The sequence below is a fragment of the Thalassophryne amazonica genome, chromosome 1, assembly GCF_902500255.1.
Source record: "Thalassophryne amazonica chromosome 1, fThaAma1.1, whole genome shotgun sequence".
In the NCBI taxonomy this organism is placed as follows: domain Eukaryota; kingdom Metazoa; phylum Chordata; class Actinopteri; order Batrachoidiformes; family Batrachoididae; genus Thalassophryne; species Thalassophryne amazonica.
Genome location: NC_047103.1, coordinates 13,948,921 through 13,971,108, shown reverse-complemented (window position 1 = coordinate 13,971,108; position 22,188 = coordinate 13,948,921). Strand labels below are relative to the sequence as shown.

Genomic DNA, 22,188 nt, shown 5'->3' with positions numbered 1-22,188 from the left:
GAATTGGAAGACTTAATTTGAATATGATTAAGATCAGGCAATAAACGGAGGTCAGAGGTCAAGGTCAGTTTTCCTGACCCATGGTAGTATATAGGAAAATGGTTGATCTCATGGAAATTAGTTTGGATATTTTTATGTTTGTTTTTTCCTTCACTGGAGTTGCAGTCAGCAGATTTGCCAAAGTATAGCTTTATCAGCCCGTAAAAAACGTGTGACTTTTCTAGAAAATGCTACACACATTCCGTGTTATCATGATAATTGCAGCCAGACTGCATTCTCATGCAAGTTCAGATATTTGTGGATCTGCCGGGAATTCTCATGTCTGTGTTTTTTGAAATTTTTCACATGTGTTTTTAGCTAATAAATCAACAAACAAATGCTCAGCTCTAACATTTCTCTCACTATTTGTTCAGGTAATTCTCTTTTGTTAGCAAGGCCAAAGCAGATGGTCACCCCCCCCCCGACTCAGGTCTGCTTGAGGTTTCTTTCTATAATCAAATTCACCTGAGGGAATTTTTTCTGACCACTGCCACTAATGTGCTTGCTCCTCAACAGCAGGCAGATGACAGGAATCCAGAATGACAGAAAAGTTCTGTAATGTCAAATCAAAACACTGTAACTGGAGCAAAAACAGTCCGGACCAGTAGCAAAAATCTGAAATGTGGAATCAAAAAACAGTAACTTGGAATGCTAGAGACCAGGGTGGAACCTTATACGACCTGGTGAACAGTCAATCCAACAGCAGTTACCTATAAAGGATGCTGACCAGTTAAGTGTGGGGACACACTAAATAAGACAAAAACCCAGACGTTAAACTAACTAGAGTGATCATATGCATATGAGTGCAAGTAATAAACACTACTAAATGACACAAAGGGAAAATTCCCAGAAATAACTCTGAATGACATCAATTTGAGCAAAACAGGACCAGAGCTAAAACATGACCCATGACAACGGTGGGATAAATATAAAGGATGGATGTAGGGTTTAAACCAACAGTCAGCTGACCAACCCCAAAGTTTCTGAGATTATGATCGGGCCACACTTTAGCCACACTCTTGATGCGCTTTGATGGTGCAGTCAGTATCAATGTTTTTGCTCCTGGCAGCTGGAGGTTCATATTTCCCTGTATTCAGGGCCACCAGCACAGTGGGAGAGCCGCATGGACCCATTTCCCTGCCCGTTTTCCATCTCCTTAAACAGCTACATCAGGGGTGGCCAAGTTCGGCCCTCGAGAGCCACATTCCAATGAAAGAATCCAATGAAAGACTCGTTAGTAGACTTTTAATGAGCCTTTCATTGGATTCAGGTGTGTTGGAGCAGGGAGACAACTAAGAGTGTCAGGAATGTGGCTCTCGAGGACCGAACTTGGCCACCCCTGAGCTACATGAAGGATGTAGATGCTAAGAACTTTTAGAACACACTGTGAATTGACGACTTAGGCATAAGAGCACTGTCTTTGTTTCTTGTCCACTCCTCTGGACAATCAGGATGTAATGAAGACGTTGCGTTTTATGTTTGGTTTTTCCATTAAACACAACCTACAGATTTCTGTTATTATGCCTCAAGGAAATGTGTGTGTGTGGGGGAGTTTTAGTGACATTTAATGGTTTTCAGTGTGCACTGCAGACGCTTACAACGCAACCAAGGACAGATTATTCTCCATTCTGATGAATATCATCTTGCACTAAACGTGGCTGTTGCTGCAGGGAGAAGCTGAAGACTGCCAGTGTTTGCAGTGTTTGTGTCAGACAAGTGTTTTGGACAAATTCTAAAAGCTGAGACACAGTGTGATCCAGCACAAAGCCACACAGATAAAACCTGCTAACAGAATACATGACGACAGACAACTGGAAGTCCTTGTCATACAGCATCCATTAAGAATCTACACATTGCTAAATGGGCAGGAAGCGCAGTCCGACAGTTCACCACATGGATCTGCACCCAGTGCAAAGTGCATTTATGTACAGTTAGTAAAAAGAGTCTCCATGTCTTCTCTGAAGGAGTTCAAGTATCTTGGGGAGTGAAGGAATTCAAGTACCTCAGGATCTTATTCACGAGTGAGGGGACAATGGGGCGTGAGATTGGTGGGAGAATCGGCGCAGCTGGGGCAGTGTTGCATTCGCTGTACCGTACTGTTGTGATGAAAAGGGAGCTGAGCCAAAAGGCAAAGCTCTTGATCTACTGGTCAGCCATTGTTCCTACTCTCTTCTATGGTCATGAGGATTCGGCCATGACCGAAAGAACTAGATCACAGGTACAAGTGACCGAAATGGGCTTCCTCAGGAGGGTGACTGGTGTCTCCCTTAGAGATAAGGTGAGAAGCTCAGTCATCTGTGGGGAGCTCGGAGTAGAGCCACTGCTCCTTCACATTGAAAGGAGCCAGCTGAGGTGGTTTGGGTATCTGGTAAGGATGCCTTCTGGAACACCTCCCTACGGAGGTGTTCCAGACATGTCCATCAGGGAGGAGACCCTGGGGAAGACCCAGGACTAGGTGGAGAGATTATATCTCCACACTGGCCTGGGAACGCCTCGGGATCCCCCAGTCAGAGGTGGTCAGTGTGGCCCGGGAAAGTGAACTTTGGGGTCTCCTGCTGGCTCCTGCGACATGGTTCTGCCGAAGTGGTTGAAGATGAGTGACTGAGTGAGTGAATAAAAAGAATTTCTTTTTAAGTTGAGATGTGAGCACTGGGAATTGAACTTGCATCCAGCAAGTTCAATTCCCAGTGCTCACATCTCAAGTTCCCAGTTCAAGTTCAGCAAATCTTGTCACTGCTGCTCCAGACGAGACATTCATCATTTTCTGGCCTATGCTGAGTAAATACCCAATGGTCTTGCACTCATCTCTGTGCCCATGGGCATGTTGGTCTTAAAATAAGGTGTGGTCAAGCACAGCATTGGTACACTGCAATCCTGAGACAGCAGAAAACAAGTGGTCTACAGACCATCCAACACTTTGTCTAAAGTTGAGTGCAGTCTTTGATGTATATACTTTGTGGTATTCCAATACACAACATGTGTGCACGTCAACTACAAAATAAAGTCTGGCTTCCTCCCACAATCCAGACAACAGATGGGAATTAGCTAATGGCTATAATCTGGCTTGTTTACTTCACTGTATGGTGATATACATGAACTTGCACTGTCCCTTCACAAATAAATAAAAATAACAACAAATATTTGTAACATTGTTGACAAAGTGATGCTTGTTTTTGTTGTTGTTGTTGTTGTTTTTATTTTGTGAATTGTTCTGTAATTTGTGTCTGTAGCATGGCCCAAGCAGAGGCTCACCCCTTTGAGTCTGGTCTGCTTGAGGTTTCTTCCTCAGAGGGAGTTTTTCCTTAACACTGTCACCTGTGTGCCTGATTTGGTGCTATATACGAGGGCTGTCCGTAAAGTATAGGTCCTTTTTATTTTTTTCAAAAACTATATGGATTTCATTCATATGTTTTTACGTCAGGTTACGTTGATAACCATTTGTTAAAATCCAGTTGGCTTTTGATGGCTTTCAGTGGAGTGAGTATATGAGAAATTGTTTATCAGCTGGACATGTTCCAACTTGTCCTCAAGGCTTCCAACAGAGGTGTTTTTCCTGTGGCGGAGCGTCGCGGCGGCTGCGAGCCGACGCTGCAATCCGCCCGCACGTCTTTCATTAAAAAAATCTCCTTTAACAGTGGAATATCCGGATAAAATGCTGAAACCGACTTCTTCTGAAACTTCTCTGTTCTCTCACGACGTCCTGGATCAACAGAGCCTGAAATGTGGAGGTTTTCAGCTTGAAACAGGCTGATGACGCTGCCTGAGAGCGCTGCGCGACGTCTCGCACCGTGAAAAGTCCTTAAAGCGACAGAATCACCTCAAAATCTCTCATCAGCTGTTAAAATTTTCACTGAAGACCAGCTTAATTTTTCGAACCATGTCCACTTCGATGTGTCTCACAGGTTTAGAAAAAATTTTGATCAAACAAAGCGCCAGTCTCTCAGCAACTTCTCAGACAAAGGAATTCCGACGAGGGGCTGGACGACTCCTCCCACAAGGAGTGCTCACAGGCGAATGACGTCACCGACAGGCGTGGAAAAACTCACGCATGCGCACGAGGGTTCAAGCATGTCTGACGTAAAAACATATGAATGAAATCCATATAGTTTTTGAAAAAAATAAAAAGGACCTATACTTTACGGACAGACCTCGTAAATTAAATAAATTGAATTGAATTGAAAAAAATTGATTGACTTTGAGGACACTAAAGCAAACAAAGAACTAAACAAATGGAGGGAGATAGAATTTAGAATTTGACACTTTGTTTTGTTCGTTGCACCTCTTGAGTCCGTTAAGTTATGTGTGTGTGTGTGTGTGTGTGTGTGTGTGTGTGTGTGTGTGTGTGTGTGTGTGTGTGTGTGTGTGTGTGTGTGTGTGTGTGTGTGTGTGTGTGTGTGTGTGTGTGTGTGTAAACCAGCGGTCAGACGGCGAGATGATTGATGATATGTCTTTGTTAATTTCCACTCCGTTGCCTCCGTTACTCCTCTTTTTCTGCGTAAAACAAAACGCGCCCCTACATGCACTGACAGGTGCGCACTGTCCCATGTGTGCATTGTGCACATGCTTGCACGCCTCTGGGCTGGCGACAGTGTGTCTAGATGTGGTGTTAAATGGGGTGTGATGCGTTATATCGGGCTGTGTCATTTTTCCTCATTTACCTGCTCTTCTCTAATCTCATTTCAAAGTCGGCGCTAAACACTTGCATATTACCTCTGAGATGATGTCATGTTCTCCTACCTTACTATCTCTTTCTCTCTCTCCGTATCTCTCCATCTGTCTGGCTCCTGGGTGTGGGTGGAAGGCCGACAGTGTAACAGTGGGTGTTTTTTTTTTCAGCATGTTTTGACTTTGAACCATCAAACAGACTTCCTCACTTTGTTCGTTTATCTGCCTTTTTTCCATCCAGTCCCAAGTTGTTCTCATTTTCTTCTCCACCCTCACTTTAGTTCTCTCTGGTTCTGTCTTCTCGCCAGACTGTGGAGAACTGTGTTTGCATCCTGAGGAACTTGTCGTACCGTTTGGCTGCTGAAACATCCCACGGTCAGCAGGTGGGGCTTGAGGAGCTCGACGGACTACTTTGTGATACCAATGGGCGCGATGGGGAGAGCTCAGGCTGCTGGGGCAAGAAGAAGAAGAAAAAGAAGGGAGCCGAGCAGGTGAGTGAGAAGATGGCTGGATGGATGAGTGTGGATCCACAGCACAGTGCGACACCAGCAGCTGCTTGTGAAAGGCACTTCAGGTGTTGACATCAACATTAGGGTGGTTAAGTAGATATGTGACCGACTCACCAAAAAAAAAAAATTTGCAGAATTTATCAAGGTCAAAAGATGTATAAATAATGTGCTGGAGTCACAGCTGTGAGTTGTTTACATTTTCTGTCCACAGTAAACATCAAAGATAGAATTCTTAGTTTCCATTATCAACAATTTCTCCTGTTGCTTTGTGTATTTTGGTCATTAGAAGTGTCCGGTTGCACAAACCGTGTTCGTGCATGGTTAAACACACACATTTACCTGACTAAAGGTAAAAAGACCATTTAAAATGCAGTTAGCCGCTTACCTTAGCCTAGCCATTGCTTCTTTCTACTGACAGTAGAGGTCAACTGGCGGTGAGCTCATTCTATAAGACCAGCCTCTCCCGCTACAAACCATTTTCCATAACTTCAAACTGCACTGAACTTGACCTCTTTCTCTGGTTTCAATCAATACCTGTCCATAAATCATTTGATTCAGTTGTCCGAGCTGCTCTCTGGGAGATCCTGGGAATTTGTGGAATTTCCAAGACATTACTGTACGTCATAGTCATCCGATACACAGATACTGTGAATACTGTACAGCGTGGAGGCAGAGACTCTGAGCTTTTCAGAGTGAAAACTGGTGTTCTTCAGAGATGTGTTCTGGCTCCTGGATGGTTCAGTGCTTGCATGGACTGTGTTCTAGGTAAGGTTCTGGAAACCAGTGATTTAGGTGCTTTTGTTGGTGAGAAAAGGTTGACTGGCCTCAACTTCGCAGACGATGCTGTGATCTTTGCAGAATCAATGGCTACCCTAACTGCAGCTCTTGAGAAGCTGAGCTCTATGTGGGTTTACGATTATTCTAGGTCAAGACTGAGATCCAGGCTTTGAATGACGTAGCCAACGGAAGTCTATCTATCAGTGTAGAAAGTGTTGAACTTGTAGTGACATTCACGTATCTCTGCCGTGACATTACTCAGCCTTTGAGATTGAGATGCCTGGGAAGAGCTTATGTGGAGTCATAAGGTCATTGGACAAATGTGTTTGGCAATACTGATATCTTTGCAGGAGAATGAAGGTCTTGGTACTTTCTGTCTTACTGTATGGTTGTGATGAACTGGATATCTTGGATACTAGGTCTCTTCAGAGAATCCTTGGGCACTGCTGGAATGACTTTGTATCAAATGAGCAGTTACTTAGAGAGACTAAGATGAGGAGTATCACTTGCTTTGTGAGAGAGCATCAGTTTTGACATTTTGGCCATGTGGCATGTTTCTCTATGCATGATCCAGCACATAAGTGCCTGAATGTTAAGGACCTCTATGACTAGAGAAAGCTAAGGGGACATCCAAGCTTCACCTGGCTGTGGCACATAGATGAAAATTCAGTAAGGTATGTCTTCTATTATACATTCCAAATCTAAGGTGGAACTCTACTAGTGTATACTAAGGTACTCCTAACAGGGGAAGAAAGAAGAAGGGACAGAGCGACTTAGGTGCCAGGTCTTGAGAATCAGGGATGGTAGGTTTAAAAGCTTTTTTATCCCATGGGAACTCTCCCTACTCACCCAAGTGGCTCAAGAATATGGACAGCACGTATATAAGTGACATTTACACAAACAGGGCAGTAAACAACATATAAAAGAAATATAACTACATAATATTATAGGAGTTAGTACCTGAAACCTAAATGTTCCTACAGAAAAAGATTGAACTAAACATCTACCTAATCTGTAGACATGTTGTAAAACAAAGTTATGGCTAATAGGCGAAGATATAAATCTGGTTATGTTATTATAGAAACAAAAACTACGATATAATATGTATTAGGTTCCTATCTAAAGTTCACCCTGCTAGCTCAGTTATGGATAGTTACTATAGAAAGACAAATTCCGTACTCTACATGCTTTCTACTGGAAACCCCAAACTTAGATACTATCTATTGATATCTATTAAAGAACCGTTTAAACTGAAGAACCATTAAAAATCTACATCATGTAAAAGAGTATAAATTCCCATAGTTGGCTAACTATAGCCAGAAGAGCTAAAGTAATTTGGCCTATAACTAGCCTAGCACACCTTCCTAACCAAAAAAGCTAAATAAAGCCGATAACTACCGTATAAAGCACAATACTGTCGCTACACCGTACAATAACGATCGTAACAACCAATACATATAACAATAAATGTAAACAAGTGTCTGTTAACATGTTTACAAACATGTTTATAGATGTTTACTTTCCAGAGGCTGGACCAGTTGTTTGCTTGAGTGGTTGCCATCCATGACCCACTGTGGTTCTGTGGTGTCATGGATGTGGCAAAGCGCTGCACCACCACATCCTCCCAGATCTGACTTTTTCTTCTGCTCTACCAATTTATGTAGAGCTTCTGACCCTTCGGGACAGGTCTTCTTTGACTTCTCCCTGACCCGTGGTCCATTTCTCCACAAACTTTTGTTGAAATCCGTGCTGTACCTTTTGAGTTATTGTTAACACAGAATGGCTGATGGAGAGGTCGCATAACCTTTGACCTCCTCTGTCAGCTGGCCATCAAAAACAGACTTTTTTAATGCACTTACACCCACAGCACCTCCCTCTGGACCTTCTTGTTTATCTTAAGACTAGGGGAGGAGAACAAATCAGCAAAGCGAAACCAGAGGGTCAGCAGGGAAAACAAGCAAGGGAAAGATAGAAACAGAATAAGAGAAAAGGGAAATGGAATAAATGGACACAGAGGGAGCACCGCCAGAAAGACAAAGAAGAATGGGAGGCAAATCAAGAGAAAGATTTCACCAGCAGGTGAAAAGGAGGTCAAGATATAAATGTCAGGCAGGAGGGAAAAAGGAGAATACAACAGGAATAAAAGAGAAGATGGGGATCAAAAGATATTTGTGGGTTGATTCCTACCTGAAAGAGGTTCATGCATCAAGGTACTTCATCGTAGTAATGAAGTGGAGGTGGCACTGGGTTTCTTACTGAATGAGGAAGAGTGAATACCTTTTCATGTCCCATCAAATTGCAGCTTTCTCAGACAAAACAGATTGAGTGGATGTTTTTCCAAACCTTTTTGATTTTATGTAGGTCAGACTGTACCGAGTCAGTGTATTCTGGCATATCCTGCTAGAAAACTGGGAGTAATCTCCCATACTTGTAAGTACTTAGTACTTCTCTGTCAGGATGGAATTACGTGTCTGTGTTTACATCAGTTTAAAACCTGCAACTGTCAAAGGCTCTTGATGTTTGTGACACCCCCTGCTGGCCATAAGCAGCCATTATATCGACTACTGAAGAAACACTTTTATTATCTACAATGACAATACCGTATTTTTCTGTGTTATCAGGTCTTCAGTTTGTTTTGTTTTTGTGAATTGTGCATTGTTTTAGCATAATTTTATAAATGGCATTCATGCTTTTATTCGAGTTAGTTTGTTTGCTGATGATGGGCACGATAGTGGACCAGTGGTTAATGCACTTGTATCCAAAGCAGAAGGCTCCCAGTTCAACACCACCCAAAAAAAAACTTGTGCTAATTCAACATGCAGGCCACTACTAACATTTTACCCAATGCATGCTGGGACATGTTCCAGTGTCCTGCAGCCCTCAAACTCAAAGTGAGTATGAATGGAAAGGCATTTTACAGCAGGAGTGTTTGTAACATTCACCCGTGCTTTGTATTCAGCCTCCGCCATATCAAAAGTATTTAACACTGTACAATTTGTTCTTGAAAAATTCCCCACAGTAACAAATTTAATTTCATGTTTCAGGCTGTCATCACAAACAAACTCATTTAAAATTCTCACAGCATGTTGATGCAAGCATGAGCAGATGAAATGAGATTTTTCACAGGACTTCACTTGAGGACTGACTTAACTGGACAGCTGGAAATTAAGCTAGACTGCAAATAGAGAAATACTGAGTTAGTTTCAAATACATTTTAATGTCCTGGAAAGAAGTAAGAGTCCCTTCAGCTGCTCCCTTGTTTGCACTCGCGGTCACCACAGCAAATCTGCATGCTGAATTGCCACAAGTGCTGCACTGGATGCCCTTCCTGACACAACACATTACATGGAGAAATGTGGTGGGGCGGCGTTTGAACCAGGAACCTTCCACACTGAAACCAAGTGCACTAACCACTTGGCCACCACCCCGGAAAGAACTGCAAAGAATAATCAATTTGTCAATGATCAATGCAAGCAAGCACAGATTATTATATTATTGTTATTATTATCCTCTATCTCGCACCCCATCCCGTCACGCTAAGCTGTGTTTGTTCTTGAGTTGCATTTCAAAATATGAATGCTGAAACTGGAAAAAATTAATAAAAACAACTGAATAATAATAGCTGTACTGGGCATTGTTACACTGACATGGCACATGTGCCTACAGCATTAAATTGTGCTTAATATTAGTACGAACACTACAGTTAGCATGATCGCCTATGCTAATGCTAACCAGCAATGCGTCACCACATATGCTAATGTGAACTATTAACGTGTCACTGCTTATGCTAGTGTTAACTGCTAATGCATGACTTCATACGCTTGCGTTAACCATGAATTTATAAAAGCATAGGCTAAAAAAGCCTATGGTGCCCCCATAGGTTTTTGAGGTATAATTTGTTGTTGTGAGTCTGGTGTGAAAGCAATTTCTTTGCATGAACCCTGGACATCATCTTTTTCTTGAAACATGCTGCACGTTTAGATGTTGACTATAAAAGTGTGTGTTTATAATTTGCATTTCTTCTTCCTTTTCTAATGCAACTTCTTTTTTCTAATCTTGTAGTGGGATGGTGTGGGCCCCTTCCCGGATGCTGCAGATCCTCCCAAAGGAGTTCAGATGCTGTGGCACCCCACTATCGTTAAGCCTTACCTCACTTTGCTGTCTGAGTGCTCGAATTCCGACACCCTGGAGGGGGCAGCCGGAGCTCTACAGAACCTAGCCGCAGGCAGCTGGAAGGTACGCGCTCTGAGAAAAATTTGACCCAGCTACTTATTTTATTGTTTCTGTATTTAAAATTTTGCATCACACTTCAATGAATTATGATCTTCTGATAAATGTTTGGTCACAATATAATTATTCTTCGGCATGTTACAAAATGCTATGAGTTATCAGCAATATTAGTTCTTTTCAGAGTTGCTATTTTGACCACTTGCATCTTCCCATTGTCTGAGAATAATAGCGAATTTAAGCAGCGACGGTTTCAAAGGTCCATTACGGTGAATGGACCTGGATTTATGTTGCTGCAGTCGTGGTGTTGGTGAGGCATTTAAGCAGGCAGGATTCAACTGTGCCAGTAACTGCAGATGGTTTAAAATTAATACATTTAATTACAAACACAGAAATTCCAGATTGAGTTCTTAAATAGTTGTTTGCCTGGATTATCGTTAGCTGACATGGCTGATTTAACAATTGATTTAGCTATGAAAATGGAAATGACTCGTGAATTTTTATAATGCATGTCCCTCTCCAGCGTAAATCTAATTGAAAACATTAAAAAAAAACATTTAAATTGCAGAATCCTCTTACTTTTACCTCACGTAGTATCGGCTATGGGTAACCTGCTGTTGTCGAGCTGCAGGCTACGGCGAGCAGTCAAGCTAACGCATATGTTAACAGAACAGAGACCCATTTGTGGTTACTGGAGAACTAAAACTCTCTGATAATGTTGGTCCTGTTGATCTACTTTAAATTATCTGTCAAGCAAGCATCAGTTAAAAAACTTAAACAGTATTGGTAAAATTTGAACTATTGTCGCAGTAATGTGGCCAGTGATTTATACACTAATTCAGTAAAAATAGTGACTGGTCCTGTGTTAAATACCTAATTTAATTTGAGATGAATGTTTTACGGCTGTAATTACCTTTTTATGTTGTTAGTTTTTCTGTTCAGTTCGCTTAACATGTGGATAGTGTTACATTTAATTAGCGCTACATAGGGGCTTTCAGTCTTAATTCGCACACTGGACTTGTAATTTGTTTTGTAAACGGGAGACAACATGGCCCATACGTGAACAGACAACTTCTTAAAGGAAGAATCAAATTGGTGGAAATACGAATAGGCACATGTAGTTAGAACTTTGAGAATCAAAAGGATGAAAACAGGATGCAAAGATTTGTAAATTGAGATTTTCACCTTGAGATGAATATCAGACCTCCATGTTTTTTGCACAGACCTCGTTAATGCTCCGTCCGTACTTACACCTCGGTCTGATATTATACAATTATAGACTTTTGATGAGGTGTACCTGTGATTATGCAGACCTGGTCAGGATGGGGTTCACCGAGGCCAAGTCCTCGGTGAACACAAACCTGTTTTCTGCCATCTTGTCAACAAACTGATCGCGTGCAAACTTGTATCGCGTTATCTGATTGGTCGTTATCAATAGAAGGTGTCGCTCGATTAGCACGTGAGTTGTACTCGTTTCGCACGCGCGGTCTACTCGGCTCCACCAGCTTTCAACTCGGCATGTGGTACAGCTCAGAAAATGGGCCAATCAGATATTGGCAAAATCCCATACCATATAATAATCTTCTGTACAGACTTTGCACTCGATTAATAATTCTTTATGGCTGCGATGCTACGTGCACTCTGATTGGCTGGTTACCGGTCAAATATTTTCCCATATTGGACCAGTTTCCATGACAGTCAGTCCAAAATGCGTATTTTCTTTGCAAACTGGGAAGCTAAAAACGCGATTAGAAAAACCAATTTGGACATGGACGTACTCCATAAATATCTAAACAGCATCTGAAAAAACAGAGATTGAAACCTTATGAGCTAACGACCAAACCATCTGTTAGTAAGTTCCTGCTCTGCTCAGGTGTTCTGTCGGGACACCGGACATCAGCTTGGAGGTGAGCTGTGATGAGCCGCTGTTCAGCTCGGCTTCAGAGCTCTGAAGTGAGCAGAGGAGGTGAACCTGTTCCTTTTTTTTTTTGGGAGATGAACTTAACCTCTGCTGCTCACAGCTCAGAGGTGACGCAAACGGCTTCAGTTCCACTCTATGAGCTCTGTTTATGAGCCATCAGCAGCTTTCATATTCGGGCGTTCGCGTGTTTTTACATATATATATATATATATATATACAAACGAGGTCTGTGATAAAACTAACGTACCTTTTTATTTTTTTCAAAAACAGTATGGATTTGAATCACGTGCGATTACATCAGACAACCTTGAACCCTCGTGCGCATGCGTGAGTTTTTTCACGCCTGTCGGTTACGTCATTCGCCTGTGGGCTGGCTTTGAGTGAGGAGTGGTCCACCCCTCCCGTCGCAATTCCTTTGTCTGACTTCTTCCTGAGAGACTGGCGCTTTGTTTGATCAAAATTTTTTCAGAACCTGTGAGGCAGATCGAAGTGGACATCATTTGAGAAATTCAGCTGGATTTCTGTGAAAATTTTAACGGCTGATGAGAGATTATGGACTGTTGCTGTTGCTTTAAGGACTTCCCACGGAGCGGGACGTCGCGCAGCGCTCCGAGGTGACGTCGTCATCCTGTATCAAGCTGAAAACCTCCAAATTTAAGCCTCTGTTGACCCAGGACGTCGTGAGAGAACAGAGAACTTTCAGAAGAGGTCGGAATCAGCAGTTTATCTGGACATTCCACTGTTAAAGGAGATTTTTGTAATGAAAGACGTGCGGACGGATTGGCGTATCGGCTCGCAGCCGGCGCGGCGCCCGCCACAGGAAAAACACCTCCGTGTTGATAACCATTTGTAAAATCCAGGCAGCTTTTGGTGGCTTTCAGTTGAGTGAGTATCTGAGAAATTGTTTAACAGCAGGGCATGTTCCAACTTGTCCTTAAGGCTTCCAACGGAGGTGTTTTTCCTGTGGCGGGCACGCCGCGCCGGCTGCGAGCCAACGCGCCAATCCGTCCGCACGTCTTTCATTACAAAAATCTCCTTTAACAGCAGAATGTCCGGATAAACTGCTGATGTATATATACACTCAACAAAAATATAAATGCAACACTTTTGGTTTTGCTCCCATTTTGTATGAGATGAACTCAAAGATCTAAAACTTTTTCCACATACACAATATCACCATTTCCCTCAAATATTGTTCACAAACCAGTCTAAATCTGTGATAGTGAGCACTTCTCCTTTGCTGAGATAATCCATCCCACCTCACAGGTGTGCCATATCAAGATGCTGATTAGACACCATGATTAGTGCACAGGTGTCCCTTAGACTGCCCACAATAAAAGGCCACTCTGAAAGGTGCAGTTTTGTTTTACTGGGGGGGATACCAGTCAGTATCTGGTGTGACCACCATTAGCCTCATGCAGTGCAACACATCTCCTTCACATAGAGTTGATCAGGTTGTCAATTGTGGCCTGTGGAATGTTGGTCCACTCCTCTTCAATGGCTGTGCGAAGTTGCTGGATATTGGCAGGAACTGGTACACGCTGTCGTATACGCCGGTCCAGAGCATCCCAAACATGCTCAATAGGTGACATGTCCGGTGAGTATGCCGGCCATGCAAGAACTGGGACATTTTCAGCTTCCAAGAATTGTGTACAGATCCTTGCAACATGGGGCCGTGCATTATCCTGCTGCAACATGAGGTGATGTTCTTGGATGTATGGCACAACAATGGGCCTCAGGATCTCGTCACAGTATCTCTGTGCATTCAAAATGCCATCAATAAAATGCACCTGTGTTCTTCATCCATAACAGATGCCTGCCCATACCATAACCCCACCGCCACCATGGGCCACTCGATCCACAACATTGACATCAGAAAACCGCTCACCCACGCTGTCTGCCATCTGCCCTGGACAGTGTGAACCGGGATTCATCTGTGAAGAGAACACCTCTCCAACGTGCCAAACGCCAGCGAATGTGAGCATTTGCCCACTCAAGTCGGTTACGACCACAAACTGGAGTCAGGTCGAGACCCCGATAAGGACGACGAGTATGCAGATGAGCTTCCCTGAGACGGTTTCTGACAGTTTGTGCAGAAATTCTTTGGTTATGCAAACCGATTGTTTCAGCAGCTGTCCGAGTGGCTGGTCTCAGACGATCTTGGAGGTGAACATGCTGGATGTGGAGGTCCTGGGCTGGTGTGGTTACACGTGGTCTGCGGTTGTGAGGCTGGTTGGATGTACTGCCAAATTCTCTGAAACGCCTTTGGAGACGGCTTATGGTAGAGAAATGCACATTCAATACACGAGCAACAGCTCTGGTTGACATTCCTGCTGTCAGCATGCCAATTGCACGCTCCCTCAAATCTTGCGACATCTGTGGCATTGTGCTGTGTGATAAAACTGCACCTTTCAGAGTGGCCTTTTATTGTGGGCAGTCTAAGGCACACCTGTGCACTAATCATGGTGTCTAATCAGCATCTTGATATGGCACACCTGTGAGGTGGGATGGATTATCTCAGCAAAGGAGAAGTGCTCACTATCACAGATTTAGACTGGTTTGTAAACAATATTTGAGGGAAATGGTGATATTGTGTATGTGGAAAAAGTTTTAGATCTTTGAGTTCATCTCATACAAAATAGGAGCAAAACCAAAAGTGTTGCGTTTATATTTTTGTTGAGTGTATACATGTATATGTATGTATGTATATATACACACACACACATGTATGTAATAGACATATAATAAACAAATTATTAACCTCTCTTGCTCGGGTCTGTATGGGAATATCAGACCTTTTATGTTTTTCACGCAGACCTCGCTAAAGCTCCGTTCGTACTTACACCTCAGTCTGATATTTTCCCGTACTGAACTCACACTCGATTAATAAGTTTTTAGTATCTTTGCCTTGCTTCAGTTTATTCATTTGTTTTTTAATAAGGGATATCAGTCTGTTGCTCCCTCCGTTTGGATCTGTTCAGGTTGGATTTAATTGTCTGTGTATCTATTTTGAGGCACTTTGAAATAATCCTCAAATGCCTTTTAAACTGGCTTTCTCTCATGCAAAATTTTGCCTTTTGGGTTAATACTCTTTGCACACCACCTTTTCTGTCTTTGTTAGTCTGCAATCAGATGTATTTTATGTCACCTGGTCAAGAGTTTAACTTCAGTTTTTATCAATCATCAAAGGTGTAGTTACGATGTCTTGTCCCAATAAAGACAAACACTACAACGGTTCAGTTTGCACCCTTTCAGCACCATCCTTCCTTTTGACACGTTCTATAGGATAGAGTATTTTTTGATAGCATTGCGGTTATTGTAATAACATCAAGGCTTCAAGCAAAACACGCTGTGGAGCACAGACGTCATAAAACAGCAGCCCAACAATGGAAACAGCTGAATGTTAATGCATGATTCACTCAGACACACTGGACAGAGTGTTGGTACAGGGGTGTGAAAATGATGGCATAACCTTGAAATGACCCTGATATCATAAAATTACACGACACATCACTGTGTGTAAAAGAGGAGGTTTATGAAAATTGTAATTTTGCCAGTTTTGTTCAAGTCAGACACACTTCCAAGTATGGAGTGATCTCTGTGTGGGCTTGTAGAGGTGTGTGGGAGATCATATTTTGGTTTGGAGAGGCGAGCACAGGTGGAGGAGGGGTTTCTGTTGAATAACGCCGGAGAAGGCGGTAATTGTGGGGGCGGGTGGTCTCCAGGAAATGACACTTTCTATTTGGGGCATTTTGCAAACATGTTCCTTCTCCTAGCTCAGAAAACAACGCTGTTAAGAGTTTCTGAAGAAAGTGCGTTGGCGTACTGCGCTTCGCTTGCTAAACTCTTGGCTAAGACAAATGATAATTTCCCACCAAGGGTGACTATACAGCGAAATAGTTATTTCCTAAAATGATTACATGAAGCAAACTGTGCTTATTTTTTTCCATCCAAAAACAGAACGCTGTGTTTCCACCTTGAGATGCCCTGGAGACTTAGATTGTGCTCCATGCGTTACCCTTCATTTTAGCTGTTGAATGGCTGAGCACAACTGAAGTAGAGCTAATCAGCTTTTGGAAGAGCAGGGAGATATGAAAAAAAATGTGTCGGTTAGGAGCCCCTGAGGGAGCCACTGATATAGAAGTTTTTCAATAAAATTCTTGATAAAACACTTAAATAGATCATCCTTGCATTTGATTGCTGGATTATATGTCATGTGACCTTAATTACGTGTCCTACTGTATACAAAAATAGCCCACTGTATGATTTACATCATATCCATGTGTTTTCACTCCACTGAACAACTCCACTACCTTTTCGTAAAAGTGTGTCCATGATGCGTGGAAGTTATAGCAGGTAGACGTTGCCTTGACAGTGATCTTTGGTTGTCAAATAAAACAAAGAATTCTTGCAAATGATGCAAAAAAAAAAAAAAAAATTCCTACTGCACTCGTAAATATTCATTATTTGTATTGTATTGTGTATGCTGTATTCTTTTCTTAACCCGTTCTGCCCCACTGGCAACAACTGTTGCCGAAGTGTGTCACTGTTATTTTCTACTCGCAATAAAAAAAATCTTAAAGGTACTAATGCACCTTTTTCCACTTATAAATAAAAATCTGGGCATAAACTGGTTAATGTAACTTTTGGGGGGTTTAAATAGATTTTGTGTGCATTTTTGTGTGAGTGTGTGGTGGGGAGTTGTTGGGAGGGGTTGTGTACATACATACAGTATGAAAATTACAGTAAGATTTCTAAAGGTACTCATTACCAAGAACATTCACATCAGTTTTGTTTCTTTCCTCTGCTCTGTCCATCAGTGGTCAGTGTATATCCGGGCTGCTGTCCGAAAGGAGAAAGGCCTTCCAATCTTAGTGGAGTTATTGAGGATAGACAATGACAAGGTGGTGTGCGCCGTGGCTACTGCTCTCAGAAATATGGCCCTGGACATCCGAAACAAGGAGCTCATTGGTGAGTACTGAGGAATACCGTTTCATACCACACCGAGGTAGTGAGAAAAGTTCTCGCACTCTTTAAACAAAATGCGAGACCAACATTCGTCAGCCCAACTTTATATTTTATTCAGTAGCACGTTGCCGTGTAAGACAATAATACAAACTCTGCTGTTTGTGAAGTGCAGCCTGGAGCCCGTTTTCATCACTAATTGCATTCTATCATCACATCATTCTCATTTACGGTGTAAAGAGGGGAAAGAGAGGATTAAATTGGAGTAACACTGGGGTCAACAGCCTGTAGCCACCAGCACCAATTACAAGTAATTTAACACTACGGGTTAGCCTGTAGTCACTTCTGTCTTTAAGAAGTATCTCCTCACCCCACGATGGAGGCCCGGAGGTGAATTATTCAGTTCCTGCCCAATTAGGAACCACTGGATTATGATAGACTGAAAATTAATTGTTCCCTACATAGTTGGATGAGGTCTATAATTATTAATGAGTACAGAAACATTACACAAGAGATGGAAAAACTCATTTTCAATTTTATGAGCTGAATTACTGTATTTAAAAGCCCATACACATCAGGAATGTTGCAACTAAACAACTCTGTCACGGTAAATAGAATTATGTAGATTCACACCGTCGCCACCTCTGGATTGCAGGTGGCAACAGAATAGAGCAGAGGAGAGGGGATTTTTTTCAGAAATTTTATGTGAATGGGGGTGGTTGGGTGCCCAGAGGCTGCATCATGATCTGTTAAATGATGCACACGTCTCTTAAGTGTTGCCACGTCCTTGTCGGTAAAACACAGTGGAACAAGCAAAAAGGAGCGGAGGTGATTTTACACAGATTTCTCACCATCTGTGGGGCTTCTTTCATGAGTGTGGTCACTTGTGGCAGGAATTTCAGGTCAAAATTACCGTCAACACCAAAGTATAACCGATTTGACATTTTGGGACTGTTTAGAAGAACTCTCATGGATCACATCTAATATGTGAACAACAACCAAGACCTATGTGATTTTTGTGGTTTCACAATGCAAAGAAGTTAAAATACACAATGTTACATTAAAAGAAGTAAGTCCTATGCAGGCCCTGGGGCTCACTGAAGACCATATTTATCCTATGATCCCGTAGTGTGAAACTATTAAGAGTAGAGTTAGGAGGAAGAGTTGTAATACTCAACTATGAGTAGCTATTATTCAGCCAGTTGACTGGAAGAAATTTATACTCAACAAAAATATAAACGCAACACTTTTGGTTTTGCTCCCATTTTGTATGAGATGAACTCAAAGATCTAAAACTTTTTCCACATACACAATATCACCATTTCCCTCAAATATTGTTCACAAACCAGTCTAAATCTGTGATAGTGAGCACTTCTCCTTCTCAGAGAATTTGGCAGTACATCCAACCAGCCTCACAACCGCAGACCACGTGTAACCACACCAGCCCAGGACCTCCACATCCAGCATGTTCACCTCCAAGATCGTCTGAGACCAGCCACTCGGACAGCTGCTGAAACAATCGGTTCGCATAACCAAAGAATTTCTGCACAAACTGTCAGAAACCGTTTCAGGGAAGCTCATCTGCATGCTCGTCGTCCTCATCGGGGTCTCGACCTGACTCCAGTTCGTGGTCGTAACCGACTTGAGTGGGCAAATGCTCACATTCGCTGGCATTTGGCACGTTGGAGAGGTGTTCTCTTCATGGATGAATCCCGGTTCACACTGTCCAGGGCAGATGGCAGACAGCGTGTGTGGCGTCATGTGGGTGAGCGGTTTTCTGATGTCAATGTTGTGGATCGAGTGGTCCATGGTGGCGGTGGGGTTATGGTATGGGCAGGCGTCTGTTATGGACGAAGAACACAGGTGCATTTTATTGATGGCATTTTGAATGCACAGAGATACCGTGACGAGATCCTGAGGCCCATTGTTGTGCCATACATCCAAGAACTTCACCTCATGTTGCAGCAGGATAATGCAAGGCCCCATGTTGCAAGGATCTGTACACAATTCTTGGAAGCTGAAAATGTCCCAGTTCTTGCATGGCCGGCATACTCACCGGACATGTCACCCATTGAGCATGTTTGGGATGCTCTGGACCGGCGTATACGACAGCGTGTACCAGTTCCTGCCAATATCCAGCAACTTCGCACAGCCATTGAAGAGGAGTGGACCAACATTCCACAGGCCACAATTGACAACCTGATCAACTCTATGCGAAGGAGATGTGTTGCACTGCATGAGGCAAATGGTGGTCACACCAGATACTGACTGGTATCCCCCCCAATAAAACAAAACTGCACCTTTCAGAGTGGCCTTTTATTGTGGGCAGTCTAAGGCACACCTGTGCACTAATCATGGTGTCTAATCAGCATCTTGATATGGCACACCTGTGAGGTGGGATGGATTATCTCAGCAAAGGAGAAGTGCTCACTATCATAGATTTAGACTGGTTTGTGAACAATATTTGAGGGAAATGGTGATATTGTGTATGTGGAAAAAGTTTTAGATCTTTGAGTTCATCTCATACAAAATGGGAGCAAAACCAAAAGTGTTGCGTTTATATTTTTGTTGAGTGTAGTTGATTAGGCAGGTAATTCAGATTTTCTTGTACAGCTTTCCTAAACAGACACGGTACTGTTGTAGATCAAGCAGGTCATCATCCACCAGCCCTCAGCATTCCCTTCACTGAAAGGTTTTATATAAATATCTTGCCTCGAGTACAACCACAAACCACTCTGTTAATGCCATATTTTCAACAGTTTTATACATGTTAATTGCAGGGGTAGGAGCGTGGTTGCTGGCCACCATTCAGGAGCACTTTTCGGTTTAGTTATGTAAACCTGTATTTCTGCTTTTACTCAAGTTATTTTTTGAGCTACTAATGTACTTTTACACAAGTGACATTTATCATACAGCTTTGTTACAGCTACTCCAATTCTATGGGGACAAAGCTGCAGATGCGGTGAAACAGGCAAACCACCTGTTTTTGGTCTATATGCAGCACACCATGAAACAAAAAGCACTGAGAGACAAGTTCTGGCTACATCTGAACACAGTTTTTACTTCCATCTCTGATCTGCTGTGGTGACCCTGAGTGAAAAAAGGGAGAAGCTGAAGGAACTTAATAATTACAACCCCAATTTCAGTGAAGTTGGGATGTTGTGTGAAATGTAAATAAAAACTGAATACAATGATTTGCAAATCGTTTTCAACCTATATTTAATTGAATAAGCCACAAAGACAAGATATTTAATGTTGAAACTGATAAACTTTATTGTTTTTGTGCAAATATTTGCTCATTTTGAAATGGATGCTTGCAACACATTTCAAAAAAGCTGGGACAGTGGTATGTTTACCACTGTGTTACATCACCTTTCCTTCTAACAACACTCAATAACCATTTGGGAACTGAGGACACTAATTGTTGAAGCTTTGTAGGTGGAATTCTTTCCCATTCTTGCTTGATGTACGACTTCAGTTGTTCAACAGTCTGGTGTCTCTGTTGTTGTATTTTGCACTTCATAATGGGCCACACATTTTCAATGGGCGACAGGTCTGGACTGCAGGCAGGCCAGTCTAGTACCTGCACTCTTTTACTAGTCACGCTATTGTAACACGTGCAGAATGTGGCTTGGCATTGTCTTGGTGAAATAAGCAGGGACGTCCCTGAAAAAGACATTGCTTGGATGGCAGCATGTGTTGCTCCAAAACCTGGATGTACCTTTCAGCATTGTTGGTGCCATCACAGATGTGTAAGTTGCCCATGCCATGGGCACTAACACACCCCCATACCATCACAGATGCTGGCTTTTGAACTTTGTGCTGGTTACAATCTGGATGGTCTTTTTCCTCTTTTGTCCGGAGGACACGACGTCCATGATTTCCAAAAACAATTTGAAATGTGGACTCCTCAGACCACAGCACACTTTTCCACTTTGTGTCTGTCCATTTCAAATGAACTTGGGCCCAGAGAAGGCGGCAGCGTTTCTGGATGTTGTTGATGTATGGCTTTCACTTTGCATGGTAGAGCTTTAACTTGCACTTGTAGATGTAGTGACAAACTGTGTTAACTGACAATGGTTTTCTGAAGTGTTCCTGAGCCCACGTGGTAAGATCCTTTACACAATGATGTCGGTTTTTAATGCAGTGCCGCCTGAGGGATCGAAGGTCACAGGCATTCAATGTTGGTTTTCAGCCTTGCCGCTTACATGTAGAAAGTTCTCCACATTCTCTGAATCTTCTGATTATATTATGGACTGTAGATGATGGAATCCCTAAATTCCTTGAAATTGAACGTTGAAAAACATTGTTCTTAAACTGCTGGACTGTTTTTTTCATGCAGTTGTTCACAAAGTGGTGATCCTTGCCCCATCTTTGCTTGTGAATGGCTGAGACTTTTGGGGATGCTCCTTTTATACCCAGTCATGACACTCACAATTAGTGTCCTCAGTTCCCAAATGCTTATTGAGTGTTGTTAGAAGGAAAGGTGATGTAACACAGTGGTAAACATATCACTGTCCCAGCTTTTTTGAAACGTGTTGCAGGCATCCATTTCAAAATGAGCAAATACTTGCACAAAAACAAAAATGTCTATCATTTTGAACATTAAATATCTTGTCTTTGTGGTGTATTCAGTTGAATATAGGTTGAAGAGGATTTGCATTTCATTGTATTCTGTTTTTATTTATGCTGCGTTTACACATAACGACGACAAGTCACGAATGCCACAAAGTAAACATTCTTGGCCGCTGATCACGAATGTGATTATTCGGGGCAGAGGCGTCAGGTGTCCTCAGGAACTGCTGCAACCTGTTACCACACATTACGATTAATGGCACATGTTGCCGGAGAATCAGGAACCATTACGCACGGTCAAGAATAGTGTTCCGCGTTGTTACACGCTATCGCGCGCTATTGCGCGTAGCAGCACACCGTTAAGTTCTGTCACATTGTGAATGAGGTGAATTGTCTCCACACACACACCCATATTCATCCAACCGAATTCAGATCGCTCCAGGTTTTCAGAAGAACTTTGTGACTACATGCGTTGGGCTCTGTGCCATGGAGTGACGCAGAGAGGAGGAG

The 22,188-nt window shown here is 42.5% G+C and overlaps 1 protein-coding gene across 2 annotated transcripts in view; it reads left to right on the top strand.

Moving 5' to 3' along the window:
* The window catches only part of ctnnd2a (catenin (cadherin-associated protein), delta 2a), a 923,305-nt gene that overhangs the window by 761,459 nt on the left and 139,658 nt on the right, over positions 1-22,188 (top strand). For both annotated transcript variants that reach the window (XM_034165435.1, XM_034165372.1), the window contains exons 17-19: positions 5,013-5,195; positions 10,053-10,226; positions 16,959-17,109. In XM_034165435.1, coding sequence (XP_034021326.1) covers positions 5,013-5,195; positions 10,053-10,226; positions 16,959-17,109 — 508 coding nt within the window. The remainder of the gene's footprint in view (positions 1-5,012; positions 5,196-10,052; positions 10,227-16,958; positions 17,110-22,188) is intronic.